Source organism: Balaenoptera musculus, chromosome 1 (genome assembly GCF_009873245.2).
Source record: "Balaenoptera musculus isolate JJ_BM4_2016_0621 chromosome 1, mBalMus1.pri.v3, whole genome shotgun sequence".
In the NCBI taxonomy this organism is placed as follows: domain Eukaryota; kingdom Metazoa; phylum Chordata; class Mammalia; order Artiodactyla; family Balaenopteridae; genus Balaenoptera; species Balaenoptera musculus.
In genome coordinates, this window is record NC_045785.1 from 101246246 (window position 1) to 101272304 (window position 26059).

General features: G+C 34.3%; 1 protein-coding gene across 2 annotated transcripts in view; it reads left to right on the forward strand.

Annotated features, from left to right (window-relative positions):
• The window catches only part of SYCP1 (synaptonemal complex protein 1), a 169399-nt gene that overhangs the window by 51416 nt on the left and 91924 nt on the right, over nt 1-26059 (forward strand). For both annotated transcript variants that reach the window (XM_036867739.1, XM_036867746.1), the window contains exons 13-15: nt 310-494; nt 1729-1796; nt 12085-12146. In XM_036867739.1, coding sequence (XP_036723634.1) covers nt 310-494; nt 1729-1796; nt 12085-12146 — 315 coding nt within the window. The remainder of the gene's footprint in view (nt 1-309; nt 495-1728; nt 1797-12084; nt 12147-26059) is intronic.

Genomic DNA, 26059 nt, shown 5'->3' on the forward strand with positions numbered 1-26059 from the left:
CTAGATACCAACATGATTCAGGCAAAAATTCTACAATATTTCTAAGAATTGAAAGAACATTATGGGCTGCATTGGTTAGGAAGACTCCATGGAGAGGTTGGGAGTATAGGTGGGCTTTGGAGGAATGGTGAATTGAAATAAGAGTAGTGGGTGTGGCACTCCAGATTGGCCAGGGTGGAGTAGAGGAGGGGTGAAAGGATAAGGAGAGAGGGAGGGAGAGGCAGTGAATTACAGAAAGCAGATGAATTCAGCCTTTTTTCTTAAGGCCCGTGGTTCATAGGGTTTTTTTTTGTACTTTATTTCATTTAGAGTACTCAAAAGGCTTTAGAGGAAGATTTACAAATAGCAACAAAAAAAATATATCAGCTCACTGGAGAAAAAGAAGCGCAAATGGAAGAATTTAATGAAGCTAAAGCTGCCCATTCATTTGTGGTTACTGAACTTAAAACTACTACCTGCAACTTGAAAGAATTATTGACAACAGAACAGCAAAGGTAAAAATACTTCTTATTTAGCTGAATAAAAACAATTTACTTCTAATATTCAGTGCCATTTTCTATTCATTGACAACTGATTTGTAATTCCTGTAACAACTATAACCAAGTCTCTTTTTTATATATAAAGTGGGAACACATTTTAAGAGTTTGTATTGCGTAGGCAGGTATCCCAGGAAAAGATAGCAGGTATTCTCTAGGATAGTTCCCATGCATGCTTTTTATAGAGTTAAGCAATATAGACAAGCTCATAAGGGCTGATGCAGTGATATCACATATTTAATTAAACTGTGGGTTATTATATAGAAATAACTTCCTAGGTTGTTGGTTTGTTTTACGGGGGTCTGTAACCTTCTTTCTGATTTATAAATTTAGCAACTAGCCTGGTACAGAGTAGGTACTCAAACATTTTTAATAAATCAATGGATTAATGAATATGGTTAGGTATATATAAAATATTCATCTGCATTTCATCTAAATAGTTTTTCTAAAACTTGAGTTAAAAACTTCCTCTGTTTTCCACTACTTTGTATTAAGGAAATGTTTATATAAAGTTGTGTTATGAGGCCTAGGTAATTATTTTTGTCCCATTAGTATAAGGGTTAATTAAGTCTGGAAGATGAAAGAGAGGAATAAGCTTCTCTCTGAAGCCATGACCTGGGCCTAGTAGGGTTTCTTCTCTACTGCTTGTGTATAGTGAAGGAAGGAAAACTAGATATTCTAGCTCAGCTAATCTTGTATATTCTTGATTGACCTATCCAGGTGATTTTCAAATTTTCAAATTTTAAGTGACCTTGGATGTCATCTGTTCCAATTACCTCAGTTTTATAGATGAGGAAATGGAAAGCCAGTGGAGTTAAGTGAATTGGATAATTCTCATATTTATATTGTTCCTAAGGCAGAATTCAGTATAATAGTAGTTATATACTCAATCTCTTTCAAAGTTCTAGGATGCATTAATTTGATTATCATCGATAGCTAAGAGATAAATCATGACAATAAGTTTGAGGTTTTATGTAGATGTAATTAATATACAACTGTGTATGTATAATAGTAATATCTTGTTTTGAAATGTTACACTATCTGGCACAAAGTAGGTTGTCAAGAAATGTGTAATAATTGAATGAGTGAATCTATGATAAGATATACTGTTGCTAAATTGCACCAGTTTTAGTTACTAGATGAATTCTGACTAAAAGAATATTTTACATTATGAACTAATATATTTTACAAGATTGGAAAGAAGTGAAGATCAATTGAAAGTACTTACCATGGAGCTTCAGAAGAAATCAAGTGATCTGGGTAAGTTTTAGAGAATAACATATGTACATGATAATATTAGCCAATTATAAAACCATCAACATTATTTCAGAGTAAAATATAATTTCTCCTCCATCATTTACCAATAGTGATTATTTGATAACTATTAATTTAATTTTTCAAAGATAGAAAATTTAAATCTTAAGAAAGACTTTTCAGTTTCATTATGCAGCTCATAGATACCTAGAAGTGTAAGGAGCCTAAGAGATGTTTTTGTAGTCTTTTTTTTTATATGTATATATTTTTATACAGCAGTTTCTTATTAGTCATCAGTTTTATCCACATCAGTGTATACATGTCAATCCCAATCCGCCAGTTCATCCCACCCCCGAAGCTTTCCCCCCTTGGTGTGCATACATTTGTTCTCTACATCTGTGTCTCAATTTCTGCCCTGCAAACCGGTTCACCTGTACCATTTTTCTAGGTTCCACATATATGCGTTAATATACGATATTTCTTTTTCTCTTTCTGACTTCACTCTGTATGACAGTCTCTAGATCCATCCACATCTCAACAAATGACCCAATTTCATTCCTTTTTATGGCTGAGTAATATTCCATTGTATATATGTACCACAACTTCTTTATCCAGTCGTCTGTCGATGGGCTTTTAGCTGGCTTCCATGACCTGGCTATTGTAAATAGTGCTGCAGTGAACATTGGGGTGCATGTGTCTTTTTGAATTATGGTTTTCTCTGGGTATATGCCCAGTAGTGGGATTGCTGGGTCAGATGGTAATACTATTTTTAGTTTTTTAAGGAACCTCCATACTGTTCTCCATAGTGGCTGCATCAATTTACATTCCCACCAACAGTGCAAGAGGGTTCCCTTTTCTCCACACCCTCTCCAGCATTTGCTGTTTGTAGGTTTTCTGATGATGCCCATTCTAACTGGTGTGAGGTGATACCTCATTGTAGTTTTGATTTGCATTTCTCTAATAATTAGTGATGTTGAGCATCTTTTCATGTGCTTCTTGGCCATCTGTATGTCTTCTTTGGAGAAATGTCTATTTAGGTCTTCTTTGCATTTTTGGATTGGGTTTTTTTTTTTTTTAATATTGAGCTGCATGAGCTGTTTATATATTTTGGAGATTAATCCTTTGTCTGCTGATTTGTTTGCAAATATTTTCTCCCACTCTGAGGGTTGTCTTTTCATCTTGTTCGTGGTTTCCTTTGCTGTGCAAAAGGTTTTAAGTTTCATTAGGTCCCATTTGTTTATTTTTGTTTTTATTTCCATTACTCTAGGAGGTGGATCAAAAAAGATCTTGCTGTGATTTATGTCAAAGAATGTTCTTCCTATGTTTTCCTCTGAGAGTTTTATAGTGTCCGGTCTTACATTTAGATCTCGAATCCATTTTGAGTTTATTTTTGTGTATGGTGTTAGGGAGTGTTCTAATTTCATTCTTTTACATGTAGCTGTCCAGTTTTCCTGGCACCACTTATTGAAGAGACTGTCTTTTCTCCATTGTATATCCTTGCCTCCTTTGTCATAGATTAGTTGACCATAGGTGCATGGGTTTATCTCTGGGCTTTCTATCTTGTTCCGTTGATCTATATTTCTGTTTTTGTGCCAGTACCATATTGTCTTGATTACTGTAGCTTTGTAATATAGTCTGAAGTCAGGGAGTCTGATTCCTCCAGCTCTGTTTTTCTCCCTCTAGACTGCTTTGGCTATTCGGGGTCTTTTGTGTCTCCATACAAATTTTAAGATTTTTTGTTCTAATTCTGTAAAAATTGCCACTGGTAATTTGATAGGGATTGCGTTGAATCTGTAGATGCTTTGGGTGGTATAGTCATTTTCACAATACTGATTCTTCCAATCCAAGAACATGGCATATCTCTCCATCTGTTGGTATCATCTTTAATTGCTTTCATCAGTGTCTTATAGATTTCTGCATACAGGTCTTTTGTCTCCCTAGGTAGGTTTATTCCTAGGTATTTTCTTTTTGTTGCAATGGTAAATGACAGTATTTCCTTAATTTCTCCTTCAGATTTTTCATCATTAGTATATAGGAATGCAAGAGATTTCTGTGCATTAATTTTGTATCCTGCAACTTTACGAAATTCATTGATTAGCTCTAGTAGTTTTCTGGTGGCATTTTTAGGATTCTCTATGTATAGTATCATGTGATCTGCAAACAGTGACAGTTTCACTTCTTCATTTCCAATTTGTATTCATTTTATTTCTTTTTCTTCTCTGATTGCTGTGGCTAGGACTTCCAAAACTATGTTGAATAATAGTGGTGAGAGTGGACATCCTTGTCCTGTTCCTGATCTTAGAGGAAATACTTTCAGTTTTTCACCATTGAGAATGATGTTTGCTGTGGGTTTGTCATATATGGCCTTTATTATGTTGAGGTAGGTTCCCTCTATTCCCACTTTCTGGAGAGTTTTTATCATAAATGGGTGTTGAATTTTGTCAAAAGCTTTTTCTGCATCTATTGAGATGATCATATGGTTTTTATTCTTCAATTTGTTAATATGGTGTATCACACTGATTGATTTGCGTATATTGAAGAATCCTTGCATCTCTAGGATAAATCCCACTTGATCATGGTGTATGATCCTTTTAATGTGTTGTTGTATTTTGTTTGCTAGTATTTTGTTGAGGATTTTTGCATCTATGTTCATCAGTAATAATTGGTCTGTAATTTTCTTTTATTGTAATATCTTTGTCTGGTTTTGGTATCAGGGTGCTGGTGGCCTCATAGAATGAGTTTTGGAGTGTTCCTTCCTCTGCAATTTTTTGGCAGAGTTTGAGAAGGATGGGTGTTAGCTCTTCTCTAAATGTTTGATAGAATTCACCTGTGAAGCCATCTGGTCCTGGACTTTTGTTTGTTGGAAGATTTTTAATCACAGTTTCAATTTCATTACTTGTGATTTGTCCATTCATATTATTTTCTATTTGTTCCTGGTTCAGTCTTGGAAGGTTATACCTTTCTAAGAATCTGTCCATTTCTTCCAGGTTGTCCATTTTATTGGCATAGAGTTGCTTGTAGTAGTCTCTTAGGATGCTTTGTATTTCTGCGGTGTCTGTTGTAACTTCTCCTTTTTCATTTCTGATTTTATTGATTTGAGTCCTCTCCCTCTTTTTCTTGATGAGTCTGGCTAATGGCTTACCAATTTCGTTTATCTTCTCAAAGAACCAGCTTTTAGTTTTATTGATCTTTGCTATTGTTTTCTTTGTTTCTATTTCATTTATTTCTGCTGTGATCTTTAGGATTTCTTTCCTTCTGCTAACTTTGGGTTTTGTTTGTTCTTCTTTCTCTAGTGCCTTCAGGTGTAAGGTTAGATTGTTTATTTGAGTTTTTTTTTGTTTCTTTAGGTAGGCTTGTATAGCTATAAACTTCCCTCTTAGAACTGCTTTTGCTGCATCCCATAGGTTTTGGATCATCGTGTTTTCATTGTCATTTGTCTCTAGGCATTTTTTGATTTCCTCTTTGATTTCTTCAGTGATCTCTTGGTTATTTAGTAACGTATTGTTTAGCCTCCATGCGTTTGTGGTTTTTACATTTTTTTCCCTGTAATTCATTTCTAATCTCATAGCATTGTGGTCAGAAAAGATGGTTGATATGATTTCAATTTTCTTAAATTTACTGTGGCTTGATTTGTGACCCAAGAGGTGATCTATCCTGGAGAATATTCCATGTGCACTTGAGAAGAAAGTGTAATCTGCTGTTTTTGGATGGAATGTCCTATAAATATCAGTTAAATCTATCTGGTCTAGTGTGTCATTTAAAGCTTGTGTTTCCTTATTAATTTTCTGTTTGGATGATCTGTCCATTGGTGTAAGTGGGGTGTTAAAGTCCCCCACTATTATTGTGTTACTGTCGATTTCCTCTTTTATAGCTGTTAGCAGTTGCCTTATGTATTGAGGTGCTCCTATGTTGGGTGCATATATATTTATAATTGTTATATCTTCTTCTTGGATTGATCCCTTGATCATTATGTAGTGTCCTTCCTTGTCTCTTGTAACATTCTTTATTTTAAAGTCTATTTTATCCGATATGAATATTGCTACTCCAGCTTTCTTTTGATTTCCATTTGCATGGAATATCTTTTTCCATGCCCTCACTTTCAGTCTGTATGTGTCCCTAGGCCTAAAGTGGGTCTCTTGTAGGCAGCATATATATGGGTCTTGTTTTTATGTCCATTCAGCAAGCCTGTGTCTTTTGGTTGGAGCATTTAATCCATTCATGTTTAAGGTAATTATTGATATGTATGTTCCTATGACCATTTTCTTAATTGTTTTGGGTTTGTTTTTGTAGGTCTTTTCCTTCTCTTGTGTTTCCCACTTAGCAAAGTTCCTTTAGCATTTGTTGTAGAGCTGGTTTGGTGGTGCTGAATTCTCTTAGCTTTTGCTTGTCTGTAAAGCTTTTGATTTCTCCATCGAATCTGAATGAGATCCTTGCCAGGTAGAGTAATCTTGGTTGTAGGTTCTTCCCTTTCATCACTTTAAGTATATCATGCCACTCCCTTCTGGCTTGTAGAGTTTCTGCTGAGAAATCAGCTGTTAACCTTATGGGAGTTCCCTTGTATGTTATTTGTCGTTTTTCCCTTGTTGCTTTCAATAATTTTTCTTTGTCTTTAATTTTTGCCAATTTTATTACTATGTGTCTCGGCGTGTTTCTCCATGGGTTTATCCTGTATGGGACTCTCTGCGCTTCCTGGACTTGGGTGGCTATTTCCTTTCCCATGTTAGGGAAGTTTTCGACTATAATCTCTTCAAATATTTTCTTGGGTCGTTTCTCTCTGTCTTCTCTTTCTGGCACCCCTATAATGCGAATGTTGTTGCGTTTAAATGTTTTCCCAGAGGTCTCTTAGCCTGTCTTCATTTCTTTTCATTCCTTTTTCTTTATTCTGTTCTGCAGCAGTGAATTCCACCATTCTGTCTTCCAGGTCACTTATCCTTTTTTCTGCCTCAGTTATTCTTCTGTTGATTCCTTCTAGTGTAGTTTTCATTTCAGTTATTTTACTGTTCATCTCTGTTTGTTCTTTAATTCTTCTAGATCTTTGTTAAACATTTCTTGCATCTTCTTGATCTTTGCCTCTATTCTTTTTCTGAGGTCCTGGATCATCTTCACTATCATTATTCTGAATTCTTTTTCTGGAAGGTTGCCTATCTCCACTTCATTTAGTTGTTTTTCTGGGGTTTTATCTTGTTCCTTCATCTGGTACATAGCCCTCTGCCTTTTCATCTTGTCTATCTTTCTGTGAATGTGGTTTTCATTCCACCGGTTGCAGGATTGTAATTCTTCTTGCTTCTGCTCTCTGCCCGCTGGTGGATGAGGGTATCTAAGAGGCTTGTGCATGAAACTGCCTTTTACCCCTTGCTGTCTTTCTAGACAATTGCCATGGGTTTTTAGGCCTTGCATATGGGAAGAGAAGATTCCTTCCATAGAGTGTTATAAACGTGCACTTGATGCATTCTCAAGATTGTAGTGGCTGGCTAGGCAAGTCTGAAATGTGTAGGGTAGGCTGGAACTCTGGAGCATGGCCTGAAGCTGCTGCCCACGGGTGGAATGTCTTCCTCCTGTAGTCTTTTTTTTCTTAATTTAGTATTCAGAGGCCTTAATAGTAATTCTTAGTGGGAAATGTCTTATATTTTGATTGAATTTTGAAATTTCATTTATTAGCCATGTTGGGTTATGAACTATTTACAGGAAAATGTGACCCTATTTTATCATGTGGTGTTTTTAATACTCAACTTTCATGGCTAAAAGAGAGAGAAGTTTATAGTTATTTTGTGAATTTATGACCTTTTAGTTAGCTAATTCTAATAAGTCTATGCTTCATATTTATAAAGCTTCATATTTACAATTGTGGAGAATTATAAACATTTTTTTCCAATTTTGGTGAAAAGAGTTATTTTATAAATTAAGATAATTCATGGATTGGCAGGCATTTTTCTGGAAATCTCTATAACTTTCTATAATCTTTATTATTAACTTTGAATACTTATATAATTAAAATAATTGTAAGCAGTAGTGCCTGTTAGGATGTTTGGTTGACCTTTGAAACCCTATTTATGATTTTCCTTTTGCAATGTTTACTTTTACACTATAGACTAGACTCACAGTTTTGAACATCCAAAATTGTACTATCCAATGGTAAATAATATTTTTAGTTATTATTTTACATTAGAATGATTGTGAATGCATTTTTCACCCATTTTTTAAATCTTCCTTTAGAGCATAACATACTGTCTTAAATCACTGCATATACCTATGTTCTTTAGAATTGGTCAATTGAATGTTGTAGACTAAGGAATAATTCAATCTGATATTGAATATAAGTGGCTGTTATTGTCATATTGAAAGATCGAATGCATAATATGATTTTTCTCTTAGTAGAGCAATATATTATGAGAAGTTTGGATAAGGAATTCCAGAACTGTGAAATAGTTCTATGTGTGGTTTTTAGCACTGTCTTAGGTGGAAACATATACAAGAAGTGAAATACCATGTTCTTGAGAAATCTCTAATTATTGTAGGAGAAAGTTTGAATTCATAAAATCATTAGAACCATGTTTCAAAAATTAAAGGAGTGAGAGAGACTTCTATTTAGGATTAGGGAAGGAAGTATTAGAACTTCTATTTCTATTTATTTTTAATGCTTTATATATGTTTTATAATGAATAATATAATATATATATTTTATGTAAATTTATAAAATATAAATATGTATTTGTATTGTATAAATATTTATATATTTGGAGTGAATGCTCACAGATTTCTTATTAATGGAAATGTGTTAATGCTGTTAACAAGAGGAAGCCAAAGGTATCAATGTGGACTGCAGAGTTGGAAAAGACTTTATAGAAGAGGTAGATTTAAAAAACAAAGTAGAGTTTAAGGTATAGAGAGGATTTGGATAGTTGTAGAGAATGATGGAGTGTACAAAATATTATGTTTAGGAGAGTATAATTAGCAATGATGTAAGTACTCAACATTAGTTTATTTCCTTCTTTGGTTGATAGTATAATTCTCAAAACCAAAAAATCTTCTTTCTCCCTTATCTTTCACTTCTAATTGGTTATCTAATGCTGTTGTTTCTAACTCTTAATATCTAGCTCTTAAAATCTAACTAATTTAAGAATTTTTAACTCTTAAACATCTTTTGAATCTTCCCCCTTTTCTTCATCTCCAGAGACCTAGAACAGTTCAAGTCCTCATTTCCTCTTTCCTGGTTTTTAGAGTTTCAAGCACATTCTCTTAGCCTAGGAGAGGGATGCATGTGAGTAACATAATGGACCACAAATTGTATCTGGGACATTATCATCAAACCATGCTTCATATTACCCTCATTTGTCCTCATCTTTGTTCATCTCTTTTTGTGTTTATTAGGCTTCTATTTGCTTTGGCCTTTATTCATAACCTTCTTTCTTACCGCAGTAGCCCTCATTCTTACTGCATTGTTTCCTGGCTACACTTTGCATTCTTCCTTAATGATATTTTCATAGGCTTACATCTTGGTTAGTGTATGCCTCCATTGTCCCCTCAGGAGTTACAATCATTGAGCTATCCTAAGACCACTGTTATTCTCTGCACTCCTCAGATACAGCCTACTCTACCCCTTATATCTTGACATTAGATTGGAACCAGACATCTCTGACCAGAACTAATTGCAGCATCTTTAGAATCAATCTTTTTGTTTCCAGTCTTGTCTACCTTTTGTTCATTCTCTGCATTTATGCTAGAGTGTTCCTTTAAAAATACAAATCTGACTATTCTGTGTTGCAGATTTAAAAGCCATCTAATTGCCTAAGTTCAAACTCTTTGTCTCTTCATTGTTCATTTAAAGAATGAGGTAGTGCATACCAAGTAAGTTAAAGACAACTGTAAATTCAGAATCTTTGTCAAATAGTTTTTTGTGTTTCTTTACTTGGTACAGTTTTCTTTGCTTCTTCATGTGTCTCCCATCTTCAGTTCAGTCTAATATAGCTCTAAACAGGTTTTACTCCTGTGGTCAGTTTTCTATCTCTGTGCCCACATTTATTTTCACTCTGGTTGTATAATAGATTCTCCCTCTAGTTTTTTCTATTGCTTCTTCTTTGGCTATTAGATACTACAATAACTATTGAAATTAGACTTAGATGTTTCTCATTTAGCTTTGGATATTAATTAGGAACATAACAGACATGGTCTTTGTTCTCATGAGATTTTGCACTCTACTTGGAGACACATAAAATGAATAATTACAAATAAATATTTAATTACAAATTGGGATAAGTGCTATGAAGGAAATGAAAATGACAAAATATAAGAAAATAATAAGGCCTAATCTAGATTTGGTGATCAAGGATGGCCTTAAACTGAGACCTAAATAAGTGAGATTTAGTTAAGGGAAAGCATGTGAGTTGGAGAGAGCTTTTCAGTCAGGAGGAAAAGCATGTAGAAATGCCCTGAGGTGTGAAGGAGCTTGGTTAATACATGTGAGTGAATGAAAACCTTTGTGACTAAGTGTAAGAAGAAATATGGAAAGGGGAATGAAGTGAGTATGGGGTGATAAGGACCAAATCAGGTAGGGCCAAGGAAAGGAATTTTGCTTTTATTCTTCTGTCAAAGGAACACCACTGAAAGATTTTAATTAGAGGAATGACATGATCTTGTTTGCATTTTTAAAGGATCATTGTCACTTCTGTATGGAAGGTAAATTTGATGTTGGGTGGGGAGTGTTGGTAGTGAGGAATAGAAGTGGAGAAATCAGATTGGAGGCTATTCAAATGGTACAGCTATGAAAGAATGTCTTTTAAAAATGGAATCATCATACTTCTCCTAGCATTTGGTGAGCCCATTAATCTGAGGACATTTTGTCTGTCTTCAGCTCCGAAAAATTTTCTTCCCTTTTTTTTTCTCTTCTCGTGTCATTGTTCTCTCTCTCCCTCTCCCTCTCTCTCCGTAAGTCCTGATAAGTAGATTTTGCAAATTCTGGATCTATCCTTCATGTTTTAAAGTTTTTCCCTTACACTTTCTACCTGCTAGTTCTTTTTCTGCAGAACTTGGGGAAAAATTTTTTTTTTTGCATCCTCCTCCTAATTCAATCTTCAGGTATGTTTGTTTTGCTATTTTAAAAATCTTAGTTGTCTATTTTAAATTTTTAAAGAGCTCTAGGTAATTTATTTCATGGCTATAGTATCCTGTTGGAACTTAACTATACTTAGCAATTATAAAATTTTTTCTCCTTGGATTTTATTTTAGTTCTCTTAATTGAATTTGTACCTCTCTTTCATGGTTTTGCTCTTCTTCACTAATTGTTGATTCTTGATTGTTTACTCATCTAAGTATTTGAGAATCCATATTCACCCACGTGTGTGTTGCAATCTGATTCTTCTGATTATGGGGAGAGATGGGAGGTGCTATAAGGAAGGGTGGGCTTGATAGCCTGTCTTTTGGTTATAGGGAATGCTTATTTTGCTTAGAGTTTATGAGCTGGGAATTAGTCCCTTTGGGTCTAACTCCCAGAATCCTTGATTTAACCTGAGATGGGCTGTGTGGTGGGGGGTGTGGTCACCTGGTATAGTTGTTCACATAACCTTATTGAATTAATATGAGTTCTTCCCCCTCAGCCTCCAAGGATTCTTCAACGTTTTGGTTTGTTAACGTTAGGCTGTCTTGTTTTGTTAATGTGTGTGTGTGTGTGTGTATATATATATATAAAATTTTTCTTTTAATTTATGGGATTGGGGGTGAGAGAGAGTGGACACATACTCAGTCTACTGTCTTTATTTTATTTTATTAAAAAAGTTTACTTATTTATTTTGGTTGCGTGGGTCTTGGTTGTGGCATGTGGGAACTTTTAGTTGCGGTGTGTGGACTTCTTAGTTGCGGCATGCATGTGGGATCTAGTTCCTTGACCAGGGATCGAACCCGGGCCCCCTGCATTGGGAGCATGGAGTCTTACCCACTGGACCACCAGGGAAGTCCCAATCAGTCCACTGTCTTTAACCAATCCTTGAGTTTTAAAAAATAAACTATTTTTACCTAAGCTGTGTGACTTCATTTTATATAGATCCATTGCTTATTTTGTTTAATGAACTTTGGGCTCATTTGGTTGTGGAATTAATTTTATAGAAACAGTACTATTAATATTTATCCATTATTATTTAGCATAGTTCCATTTGGACTTCCTCTATGCTTTACAGCACTCTAGTTGCATTAACCCATCTCTTTTGGTTTTTCCCTTTCAAATGGAATTCTTATTTCTTGTCTCTCCTTTCCCATTTTTTTAAATCCAGCTTTTAACGCACTTATATTCTTTTGATTTTTTTAGAAGAGATGACTAAGCTTAAAAATAACAAAGAAGTAGAACTTGAAGAATTGAAAAAAATCTTGGTAAGTGTATGGTTTCTCTTATTAATATGTAGCAGTTATTTTTCAAAATAGTATTAAATCCAGTGACTTAGACTCTCATCCTATAGATGTCTTATGGTAGTTTTTCAACTAAAATATAAAAAAACTACATTTGGTTTTAGTGAAGCCACATTTCTTATCTCTATCAATTTTTATAGTATATTTTGATAACTGTCGGTGTAGGTGTTTATATTACTTAAGCATGTGTTGATAGTACATTTAAGTGAGATCAAATATGCCTATTATGTAGCTGATTGTAAATTTGGTGTGTGTTTGATAACTTTGAGCCACAAAGCTGCAATTTTGAGAAAGATATGTATGATATCTATTCAGTATCTATGTTTAGTATTCAAATAGAATCATATTTAATGAATTTGTTAGGATAAGGCTTCATTATGTTTTACTTGATTATAGTGTGTAGAGCATGGGTTGGTAAACTTTTTTTGTAAAGGACTAGATAGTAAATATTTTAGGCTTTGTGGCTATATACAGAATGTTAATTTTCTCCTCCCCCTCCATTTTTTTTCTTTTATTTTTAACAATCTTATAAAAATGTAAGAACCATTCTTAGTTCAAGGGCCTACAAAAGACGGTTGTGGGCTGATTTTGTCTCAGAGGCTGTAGTTTGCCAACCTTTGCTTATAGAAGACAATATTGTTTATGATTACAGATCTTTGATTTTGGGTTTAACCAATCACATCTCTACCTGATTTTGCAACTCCTAATTCTTCCATCTCTTGGGAAGCACTATTTCCAAATGCTTATCCTTTCTTCAGTGAATTGCTTTTGCACAAATTCTTGCAAATAATAATATTTACATTTCTTTCAAATTTGATAATGTAAATTTATACTTCAGGTCTCAGCTTAAATATCAATTCTTTAGAAATCTCTCTTGACATTCCTAGCTAGTTTAGGTCTCTATATAGCTTGTTCCTATAGCACCCTGAATTTTTCCTTTATAGCACTTATCACAAATGAAATTTATTTTTGGTATAATTATTTAAGGCTTTTTTCGCCCTTTAGAGTCTCCTTTACTTAGCACAGTAGATGGCACATAGTAGGTGGTCAATAAATAAATAGTGGAATGCTCCTATAAGGGCTAAGAACCTTTGTCCTGTTTGCCCCGTAACCTCAGTACTTAGCACAGTAACTGACACTTTGTAAGCACTTAATAAATATTTGTTGAATGAATTAATACTAAAGTATTATTTTTACACTCCTACATGGACAAGGATTGGTTTAGGTTTTGTTATATTTGAATAGCCAGTAGAGCATAATTAATATCTTGGTCCTTAGAATCATAATGCTTTGATGGTATCCAGCTTTTTACTTCTTAACTGTATGTCCTAGAGCAATTTACCTAAATTCTTGATGCCTTGGTTTTTCCATGAAAATGGTTTTTCCATTTTTATGAAATGGGGGAAATAATTGTACATATCTCATAGGGTGGTTGTGAGGGATGAATAAGATACATTTATTCATTTAACAAATATTTGTTGAGTTCCTTTTATGGTATACTCTGGGGATGCACTGGGGAGCAAATGGATGCATATCCTGTTTTCATGGAGCTAGTCATGAAATACTCACACTTAAATACAAGCAGTCATTCAAAGGTAATATTACAATGGTGTCAAGGGCAATAAAGGATTAGTTCACAGTGTAATAAAGGGATTTGAACTATTTAGAGAGTTTAGGAGACGTTTTTTGAAAAAGTAAAGATTGAACTGGAATCCAGAGAAGGAAGGGAAGTGCTTATCAGGTGGAGAAAATATGTGCAAAGTTTCTTTGATAGGAAGGAGTATGGTGAATACAACATGGAGTGAAAGAAAGAGTGTGGTGCAAAATGAGGCTAGAGAGGTAGTAGGAGCCTGTTAATTCATGGCCCTTTAAAATCATATCAACAGAATTTTATGTTTATCCTAAGAGGAATGAGAAGCGCTAAAGAATTTCAGCAGGGAGTAAATTGGTCAGATTTGCAATTTGAAGAGCTCATTTGGTTTGCAGTACGGAGAACACAATATATTAAGATAGAACAGTTAAGAATAGACAGACAATCACAGGAGCCAGAGAAGAGAACTTAGGCTGGGAGATGATGGTAGTAGTGAGATACTACTTTGAGAGATATTTAAGATTTAAATACTTTGGATTGATGTAGAGTATTGGTAATACCATTTGTTGAAAAGACTCTCCTTTTTCTTTATGTATGTATGTGTGTATGTATGTATTTATTTTTTTGGCTGCACCAGGCGGCTTGCGGGATCTAAGTTCCTCGACCAGGGATTGAACCTGAGCTCTCGGCAGTGAAAGTGCAGAGTCCTAACCATTGGACTGCCAGGGAATTCCTAAGACTCCTTTTTCTATTGAGTTACTTTTGCACATTTATAAAAGAAATCAATTGACCATATTTGTGTGGGTCTACTTCTGGGCTATTTCTATTTCATTGACTTTTGTGGTCTATCCATTCACCAGTGTTTTGTTTATTGTAGCTTTATAGTGAGTCTTAGATTTGGGTAGTGTGATTCCTCCAGCTTTATTATTCTTTTGCATATAAATTTTATTTTTTAAATGTATTTATTTTTTGCATCTAATTGTATTTTATTTTATTTTTTCTTCCAGTTTTCTTGAGATATAATTGTCATACAGCACTGTATAAGTTTAAGGTCTACAGCATAATGATTTGACTTACATACATTATAATAAGTCTACATCCATCATCTCATATAGATACAAAATGAAAGAAATAGAAAAAAAATTTTCCTTGTGATGAGAACTGTTAAGATTTACTGTCTTAACAACTTTCATAAATAACATACAGCAGTGTGAATTATATCATATTGTACGTTACATCCCTAGTACTGTTTATCTTATAACTGGAAGTTTGTGCCTTTTGGCAGTCTTCGTCCAACTCCTTGTCCTCCCTTATTTTCCCCACCCCCATAACCATAAATCTCATCTCTGTTTTATGACTTTGTTTGTTTTGAAGTATAATTGACCTAAAACAGTATGCTAGTTCCTGTTGCACACCAGTGATTTGATATTTCTGTACATTTCGAAATGTTCACTGTGATAAGTCTAGTTACAGTATGTCACCATACAAAGATATTACATGGGTATTGACTATATTCCCCACACTGTACATTTCATACCTGTGACTCATTTATTTTGCAACTGGAAGTTTGTACCTCTTAGTCTTCTATGCCTATTTCTTTCCTACCCTCACCTCTCTCCCCTCTGGCAACCACCTGTTTTTCCACTGTATCTATAACTCTGTTTCTGTTTTGTTGTGTCTGTTCATTTGTTTTGTTTTTTAGATTTCACATATAAGTGAAATCATACAGTATTTGCCTTTCTCTGTATGACTTATTTCAACATAATACCCTCTGGGTCCACCTATTTGTTGCAAATGACAAGATTTCGTTTTTTTTATGGCTGTTATCTATCTATCTGTCTTTCTCACATATTCTTTATCTGTTCATCAATTGATGGGCATTTATGTTGCTTCCATATCTTAGCTATTGTAAATAATGCTGCAGTGCACATAAGGGTGCATATATCTTTTTGAATTAGTGTTTTTGTTTCCTTCAGATAAATTCTCAGAAGTGAAATTGCTAGATCATATGGCAATTGTATTTTAAATTTTTTGAGAAACCTCCATCCTGTTTTCCATAGTGGCTGCACCAATTTACATTCCCACCAACAATGCATGAGGGTTCCCTTTGTCCCACATCCTCACCAACACTTGTTATCTCTTATCTTTTGATAATATCCATTCTGACAGATGGGAGGTGGTATCTAATTGTGGTTTTGATTTGCCTTTCCCTGATTAGTGGTGATGAGCATCTTTTCATGTGCCGGTTGGACATCTTTATGTCTTTGGAAAAATCTCTCTTCAGATCCTTTTCCCTGTCCTATTTTATAATGGGGTTGTTTGTTTTTTTTTGATGTTGAGTTGTATGAGTTCTTTGTTTCTTTGTATATTGTGGATATTAACCCCTTTTGGATGTATCATTTGCAAATATTTTCTCCCATTCAGTAGGTGGCCTTTTCATTTTTTTGATAGTTTCCTTTTCTATGCAAAAGTCTTTTAGTTTGATATAGTCCAATTTGTTTATTTTGATTTTGTTTCCCTTGCCTGAGGAAACATATCCAAAAAAAATATTGCTAACACTGATGTTAAATAGTGTACTGCCTATGTTTTCTCCTAGGAATTTTATGGTTTCAGGTCTTGCATTTAAGTCTTCAATCCATTTTGAATTTATTTTTGTGCATGGTGTGAGAGAGTAGTCCAGTTTGATTCTTTTGCATGTAGCTGTCCAGTGTTCCCAATACCATTTATTAAAGAGGCTGTCTTTTCCCCATTGTATTTCTTGCTCTTTTGTTGTAGGTTAATTGATTATATAAGCATGGGCTTAGTTCTGCGCTCTCTGTTCTGTTCCATTGATCTACGTGTCTGTTTTGGTGCCAGTACCATACTGTTTTGATGACTGTAGCTTTGTGGTAGAGTTTGAAATCAGGGAGCATGATACCTCCTGCTTTGTTCTTTCTCAAGATCGTTTTGGCAATCTGAGGTCTTTTGTGTTTCCATACAAATTTTAGAATTATTGTAGTATAGTGAAAAATGCCATTGTTATTTTGATAGGGAATGCATTGAATTTGTAGATTGCCTTGGGTAGTGTGGTTGTTTTAATGACATTAATTCTTTGAGTCCATGAATATGGTATATCTTTTCATCTTTTTCTTGTTTGTTTTCAATTTCTTTCATCAGTGTTTTATAGTTTTCTAGGTAGAGATTTTTACTTCCTTACTTAGAGTTATTCATAGGTATTTTATTCTCCTTGATGTGATTGTAAATGGGATTGCTTTCTTAATTTCTCTTTCTGATAGTTTGTTGTTAGTATATAGAACTGCAGCAGATTTCTGTGTATTAATTTTGTATCCTGTAACTTTACCGAATTCATGGATGAGTTCTAGTAGATTTTTGGTGGTGTCTTTAGGGTTTTCTGTTTACAGTATCATGTCATATGCACACAGTGACAGTTTTACTTCTTCCTTTCCGATTTGGATTCTTTTTATTTCTTTTTCTTGTATGATAGATGTGGCTAGGATTTCCAATTCTTTGTTAGGTAGAAGTGGTGAGTGTGGGCATCCTTGTCTTGTTCCTGATTTTAAAGGAAATACTTTTGACTGTTGAGTATGATGTTAGCTGTGGGCTTGTCATATATGACCTTTATTATGTTGAGATATGTTCCCTCTATACTCACTTTCTGGAGAGTTTTTAACATAAATGGATATTGAATTTTGTCAAAAACTTTTTCCACATCTATTGAGATGATCATATAATTTTTATTCTTCAACTGGTTAATGTGGTGTATCACATTAATGTGCAGATATTGAGCCATCCTTGCATCCCTGGGATAAATCCCACTTGATCATGGTGTATGATCCTTTTAATGTATTGTTGAATTTGGTTTCCTAATATTTTGTTGAGGATTTTTGTATCTATGTTCGTCAATGATATTGGCCTGTAATCTTTTGTTTTTGTGATATCTTTGACTGGTTTTGCTAATAGGATAATACTGGCCTGGCAGGATTAGTTTGGAAGAGTTCCTACCTCTGCAGTTTTTTGGAATAGTTTGAGAAGGATAGGTTTTAATTCCCCTCTAAATGTTTGGTAAAATTCACCTATGAAGCCATCTGGTCCTGGCCTTTTGTTTGTTGGAAATTTTTAAAATTACTGATTCAATTTCATTACTGGTACTTGGTCTGTTTATTCTTTCTATGTCTTCCTGGTTCAGTCTTAGAAAATGTACAATTCTAGGAATTTGTCCTTTTCTTCTAGGCTGTCCATTTTATTGGTGTAAAATTGTTCATAGTAATCTCTCATGATCCTTTGTATTTCTGTGGTATTGGTTGTATTTATCCTTTTTTATTTCTGATTTTATTGATTTGGGCCCTGTTTTTCTCTTGATGAGTCTCTTATTAAAGTTTATCAATTTTGTCTATTTTTTCAAATAACCAGCTCTTAGTTTTGTTGATCTTTTCTATTGTTTTCTTAGTCTCTCTTTTTAAAAATTTAGTTCTGATTTTTATGATTTTCTTCCTTCTACTAACTTTGGGTTTTGTGTGTTCTTTTTCTACTTCCTTTGGGTGTAAGTTTAAACTATTTATTTGAGATTTCTCTTGTTTCCTGAGAGGTAGACTTGTATCACTGTAAACCTCCCTCTTAGAACTGCTTTTGCTGCATTGCTTAGATTTTGGATTGTTGTGTTTTCATTTTTATTTGTCACCACGTATTTTCTGATTTATTCTTTGATTTCTTCAGTGATCCATTGGTTGTTTAGTAGCATATTGTTTAGTCTTCACATGTTTGGGAGTTTTTTTCCCTTGTAGTTTTTTTCTTTGTAGTTGATTTCTAGTCTCATAGTGTTGTGGTCAGAAAAGATGCTTGATATGAATTGAATTTTCTTAAATTTACTGATTTTTTTTGTGGCCTAGCATGTGCTCTATCCTGGAAAAGGTTCCATGTATACGTGAAAAGAATGTCTAGTCTGCTGCTTTTGGATGGAATGTTCTGTATAGATATATTGAGTTCTTTTGGTCTAATGTGTCATCAAAGGCCAGTGTTTTATTGATTTTCTGTCTGGATAATCTGTCTATTGATGTAAGTGGGATGTTAAAGTTCCCTGCTGTTATTGTGTTACTGTCAATTACTCCCTTTATGTCTGTTAATGTTGGCACTATGTATTTAGGTACTTCTATATGTTTGTAGGTACTTCTATGTATTTAGGTACTTCTATATGTTTGTAGGTACTTTGTATGTAGGTACTTCTATATATATGTGCATATATATTTATAATTATTATATCATCTTTTTGATTAATCCCTTGATCATTATGTAATGTACTTCTTTGTCTCTTGTAACAGTCTTTGTTTTACTTTGTCTGATATAAGTATTGTTACCCTGGCTTTCTTTTGATTTACATTTTCATGGAATACCTTTTTCCATGTCCTCACTTTTAGTCTGTGTCTTTAGATCTGAAGTGAGTCTCTTGTAAGCAGCATATATATGGATCTTGTTTTTTTGCCCATTCAGGCACTCTGTGTCTTTTGTTGGGAGAATTTAGTCCATTAGTCCATTTCTTTTAAAGTAATTACTGATAGGTATGTTCTTATTGCTGTTTTTAAATTGGTTTTGTTGTATTTTTCAAAGTTAGACAGGTTTATTTTTTTGTAAGACCTGTCAGAGCTTTCTTTCTTCCTCTTTTTTTTGTTGAACTATAGTTGATTTACAATATTGTGTTATTTTCAGGTGTATAGCATAGTGATTCGGTTTTTTGCAGATTATATTCCATTATAGGTTATCAAAAGATATTGGGTGTAATTCTGTGTGCTATACAGTATATTCTTGTTGCATATCTATTTTATTTATAGCAGTTTGTATTTGTTAACAGCATACCCCTAATTTGCCCCTCCCCACTTCCCTCTCCCCTTTGGTAACTACAAGTTTGTTTTCTACATCTGTGATTCTGTTTCTGTTTTGCATATACATTCATTTGTATTATTTTTTAGATTCCACATGTGATATAATATAGTATTTGTATTTCTCTCTCTGACTTATTTTACTAAGCATAATATTCTCTAGGTCTGTCCATGTTGCTGCAAATGGCAGTATTTCATTCTTTTTTATGGCTGAGTAATATTCCATTTTGTGTGTGGTGTGTGTGTGTGTGTGTGTGTATACATCTTAATCCAGTCATCTGTTGATGGGTACTTGGGTAGCTTCCGTGTTTCTGTGTCTTGGCTGTTGTAAATAGTGCTCCTGTGAACGTTGCGGTGCATATATCTTTTTGAATTAGTGTTTTAGGTTTTTTGGATATGTGCCCAGGAGTGGAATTGCTTCATCATATGGTAATTCTGTTTTTAGTTTTTTAAAGGAACCTCTATACTGTTTTCCACAGTGGCTGCACCAATTTACATTCCCACCAACAGTGTACCAGGGTTCCCTTTTCTCCACATCCTCTCCAATGTTTGTTATTTGTAGACTTTTGATGAGAGCCATTCTCAGAGGTGTGAGGTGATATTTAATTGTGGTTTTGATTTGCATTTCTCTGATAATTAGTGATGTTGAGCATCTTTTCATGTGCCTGTTAGCCATTTGTGTATCTTCTTTGGAGAAATGTCTATACAAGTCTTCTGTCCATTTTCTGATTGGATTGGTTGTTTTTGATATTGAGTTGTATGAGGTGTTTGTATATTTTGAATATTAAAACTCCTTGTCAGTCATATCATTTGCAAATATTTTCTCCTATTTTGTAGGTTGTCTTTTTGTTTTGTCGATGGTTTCCTTTACGGTGCAAAAGATTTTAAGTTTAATAGGGTCCCATGTATTTATTTTTGCTTTTATTTCTTTTGCCTTAGGAGACTGATCCAAGAAAATATTGCTATGATTTATGTTAAAGAGTGTTCTGCCTATGTTTTTCTCTAGGACTTTTATGGTTTCCAGTCTTACATTTAGGTTTTTAATCCATTTTGTGTTATTTTTATATATGGTGTTAGAGAATGTTCTGATTTCATTCTTTTACATGTAGCTGTCCAGTTTTCCCAGCACCAAAGAGACTGTCTTTTCTCCATTGTACATTCTTGCCCCCTTTGTTGTAGATTAATTGACAATAGGTGTGTGGATTTATTTCTGGGCTCTATTTTGTTCCATTCATCTCTGTGTCTGGTTTTGTACCAGTACCATACTGTCTTGATTACTGTAGCTTTGTAGTATAGTCTGAAGTCTCTGAGGATTATACTTTCAGCTTTGTTGTTTTGTTTTTCAGGATTGCTTTGGCAACTCATGGTCTTTTGTGGTTCTATATGTATTTTAGGATTATTTGTCCTAGTTCTGTGAAAAATGTCATGGGTATTTTGACAGGGATTGCATTAAATTTGTAGATTGCTTTGGGTGGTATGGCCATCTTAATAATATTAATTCTTCCAATCCAAGAGCACAGGATATCTTTCCATTTCTTTGAATCATCTCCTATTCCCTTCATCAGTGTTTTATAGTTTGCAGAGTTTTCACCTCCTTGTTTAAGGTTATACCTAGGTATTTTATTTTTCTGATGAAATTTTAAATGGGATTTTTTTTTTTACTTTCTCTTTTTGATAATTCATTATTAGTGTATAGAAATGCAACAGATTTCTGTGTATTAATTTTGTGTCCTGCAACTTTACCGAATTCATTGATGAGCTCAAGTAGTTTTTTGGTAGCATCTTTAGTACATCTTAATCTTGTATTCTGCAATCTTGTTGAATTCATCTCTTAGTTCTAATAGTTTTTGGGTGGAGGCTTTAGGGTACTTTGTATAGAGTATCATGTAATCTGCAAATAGTAACAGTTTTACCCCTTTCTTTCCAATTTTGATACTTGTTTTTCCTTCTTGTCTGATTGCTGTGAGTAGGACTTTCAATACTATGTTAAATAGATGTGGTGAGAGTGGGCATTCTTGTCTAGTTCCTGAATTTGGTGGGAAGTTTTTCAGCTTTTCACTGTTGAATACTACTTTGGCTGTGGGTTTTTCATATATGGCCTTTATTATGTTGAGATATGTTTACTCTATACCAACTTTGATGAGAGCTTTTATTGCGAATGGATGTTGAATTTTGTCAAACATTTTTTTCTGCATCTGTTGGAATGATCATGGGTTTTTTTTTTTTGTCTTTCCTTCTGTTAATGTGGTGTATCACATTGATTGACTTGCATATGTTGAACCAGCCTTGTGGCCCTGGAATAAATCCAACTTGATCATGGTGCATGATCTTTTTATGTATTGTTGAATTTGGTTTGCTAATATTTTGTTGAAGATTTTTACATATATATTCATGAAATATATTTTCTTTTCTTTCTAGTGTCTTTGTCTGATTTTGGTATCAGGGTAACAGTGGCCTTCTGGAACGAATTTGGGAGTGTTTCCTCTTCAATTTGGGGGAATAGTTTGAGAAGGATAGGTCTTAGCTCTTCTTTATATGTTTAGTAGAATTATCCTGTGAGGTTATCCTGTTCTGGACTTTTGTTTGCTGGGAGTTTTATTACAGATTCAATTTCGCTTTTAGTGAGCAGTCTGTTTCAATTGTCTGTTTCTTCTTGACTCAGTCTTGGCAGGCTGTATGTTTCTAGGAATGTGTCCATTTCTTCTAGGTTGTTCAGTTTATTGGCATATAATTGTTGATAACATTCTCATGACTTTTTGTATCTCTGTGGTATTGGCTGTTATTTTTCCTCTTTCATTTCTTATTTTGTTTGTTTGGGTCCTCTTTTTTTTCTTCTTGGTGAGTCTGGCTAAAGGTTTATCAATTTTGTCAAAAAATCAGCTCTTGTTTTTATTGATATTTTCTTTTATTTTTGGTCTCTTATTTATTTCCTCTCTGATCTTTATTGTTTCCTTCCTTCTGCTGACTTTTGTCTTTGTTTTTCTTTTTCTAATTCTTTTAGGTGATAGGCTAGGTTGTTTGTGATTTTCTTTGTTTCTTGAGGAAAGCCTGTATCACTATAAACCTCTCTCTTAGAACTGCTTTTACTGCATCCTATAGATTTTGGAAAGTTGTGTTTTCATTTTCCTCAAGGTATTTTGATTTCCCCTTTGATTTCATTGGTGACCCCCTTTTTTTTTTTTTTAGTAGCATGTTGTTTAGTTGCCACATGGTTGTTCTTTTCCCATTTTTCTTTCTGTAGTTGATTTCTAGTTTCATACAATTATTGGAAAAGATGCTTGATAACATTTCTGTCCTCCTAAATTTGTTGAGGCTTGTTTTGTGATGTAGTATATGATCTATCCTGGAGAATGTTCTATGTCAACTTGAAAAGAATGTGTATTCTGCTTTTTTTTGAGTGTAGCATCCTGTACATAGCAATTAAGTCCAGCTGGTCTGCTGTGTCATATGGGACCTCTGTTGCCTTATAGATTTTCTGTCTGAATGATCTGTCCATTGATGTCAGTCAAGTGTTAAAGTCTCCTATTATCATTGTATTATTTTCAGTTTCTCCCTTTATGTATGTTAGTATTTAAATGTTTAGTGCTCCTGTATTGGGTGCGTATATGTTAACAAGCGTAAAATCCTCTTCTTGTATTGATACCTTTATCATTGTATGATGCTCTTCTTTATCTTTTGTTATAGCCTTTGTTTTAAAACATATTTGGTCTGATATGAGTATTGCTACCCCCACTTTCTTGTTTCTGTTTGCATGAAATCTTTTTCCATCTGCTTACTTTCAGTCTGTGTATTTCACTCTGAAGTGAATCTCTTGTAGTTAGCATATTGAAGGCTCTTGGTTTTTTTTAATCCAATCACCCACCATATATTTTGATGGGAGCATTTAGTCTATTAAAATTGAACATAATTGATCAGAGGGCAGACAGCAGAAGCAAGAAAAACTACAATCCTGCAGCCTGTGGAACAAAAACCACATTCACAGAAAGACAGACAAGATGAAAAGGCAGAGGGCTATATACCAGATAAAGGAACAAGATAAAACCCCAGAAAAACAACTAAATGAAGTGGAGATAGGCAACCCTCCAGAAAAAGAATTCAGAAAAATGATAGTGAAGCTGATCCAGGACCTCAGAATAAGAATGGAGGAAAAGATCGAGAAGATGCAAGAAGTGTTTAACAAAGACCTAGAAGAATTAAAGAACAAACAGAGATGAACAATACAATAACTGAAATGAAAACTACACTAGAAGGAATCAATAGCAGAATAACTGAAGCAGAAGAACGGATAAGTGACCTGGAAGACAGAATGGTGGAATTCACTGCTGCAGAACAGACTAAAGAAAAAAGAATGAAAAGAAATGAAGACAGCCTAAGAGACCTCTGGGACAACAATAAACACAACAACATTCACATAATAGGGGTCCCAGAAGGAGAAGAGAGAGAGAAAGGACCAGAGAAAATATTTGAAGAGATTATAGTCAAAAACTTCCCTAACATGGGAAAGGAAATAGCCACCCAAGTCCAGGAAGCGCAGAGAGCCATACAGGATAAACCCAAGGAGAAACACACCAAGACACATAGTAATCAAATTGGCAAAAATTAAAGACAAAGAAAAATTATTGAAAGCAACAAGGGAAAAACGACAAATAACATACAAGGGAACTCCCATAAGGTTAACTAACAGCTGGCTTCTCAGCAGAAACTCTACAAGCCAGAAGGGAGTGGCATGATATACTTAAAGTGATGAAAGGGAAGAACCTACAACCAAGATTACTCTACCCAGCAAGGATCTCATTTAGATTCGATGGAGAAATCAAAAGCTTTACAGACAAGCAAAAGCTAAGAGAATTCAGCACCACCAAACCAGCTCTACAACAAATGCTAAAGGAACTTTGCTAAGTGGGAAACACAAGAGAAGAAAAGGACCTACAAGAACAAACCCAGAACAATTAAGAAAATGGTCATAGGAACATACATATTGATAATTACCTTAAACGTGAATGGATTAAATGCTCCAACCAAAAGACACAGGCTTGCTGAATGGATACAAAAACAAGATGCATACATATGCTGTCTACAGGAGACCCACTTCAGACCTAGGGACACATACAGACTGAAAGTGAGGGCATGGAAAAAGATATTCCATGCAAATGGAAATCAAAACAAAGCTGGAGTAGCAATACTCATATCAGATAAAATAGACTTTAAAATAAAGAATGTTACAAGAGACAAGGAAGGACACTACATAATGATCCAGGGATCAATTCAAGAAGAAGATATAACAATTATAAATATATATGCACCCAACATAGGAGCACCTCAATAGATAAGGCAACTGCTAACAGCTATAAAAGAGGAAATCGACAGTAACACAATAATAGTGGGGGACTTTAACACCTCACTTACACCAATGGACAGATCATCCAAACAGAATATTAATAAGGAAACACAAGCTTTAAATGACACACTAGACCAGATAGATTTAATTGATATTTATAGGACATTCCATCCAAAAACAGCAGATTACACTTTCTTCTCAAGTGCGCACTGAACATTCTCCAGGATAGATCACATCTTGGGTCACAAATCAAGCCTCAGTAAATTTAAGAAAATTGAAATCATATCAAGCATCTTTTCTGACCACAATGCTATGGATTAGAAATGAATTACAGGGAAAAAAATGTAAAAAACACAAATGCATGGAGGCTAAACAATATGTTACTAAATAACCAAGAGATCACTGAAGAAATCAAAGAGGAAATCAAAAAATGCCTAGAGACAAATGACAATGAAAACATGATGATCGAAAACCTATGGGATGCAGCAAAAGCAGTTCTAAGTGGGAAGTTTATAGCTATACAAGCCTATCTAAAGAAACAAGAAAAATCTCAAATAAACAATCTAACCTTACACCTAAAGGAACTAGAGAAAGAAGAACAACAAAACCCGAAGTTAGCAGAAGGAAAGAAATCATAAAGATCAGAGAGGAAACAAATGAAATAGAAACAAAAAACAATAGCAAAGATCAATAAAACTAAAAACTGGTTCTTTCAGAAGATAAACAAAATTGGTAAGCCATTAGCCAGACTCATCAAGAAAAAGAGGGCGAGGACTCAAATCAATAAAATCAGAAATGAAAAAGGAGAAGTTACAACAGACACCGCAGAAATACAAAGCATCCTAAGAGACTACTACAAGCAACTCTATGCCAATAAAATGGACAACCTGGAAGAAATGGACAAATTCTTAGAAAGGTATAACCTTCCAAGACTGAACCAGGAAGAAACAGAAAATATGAACAGACCACTCACAAGTAATGAAATTGAAACTGTGATTAAAAATCTTCCAACAAACAAAAGTCCAGGACCAGATGGATTCACAGGTGAATTCTATCAAACATTTAGAGAAGAGCTAAC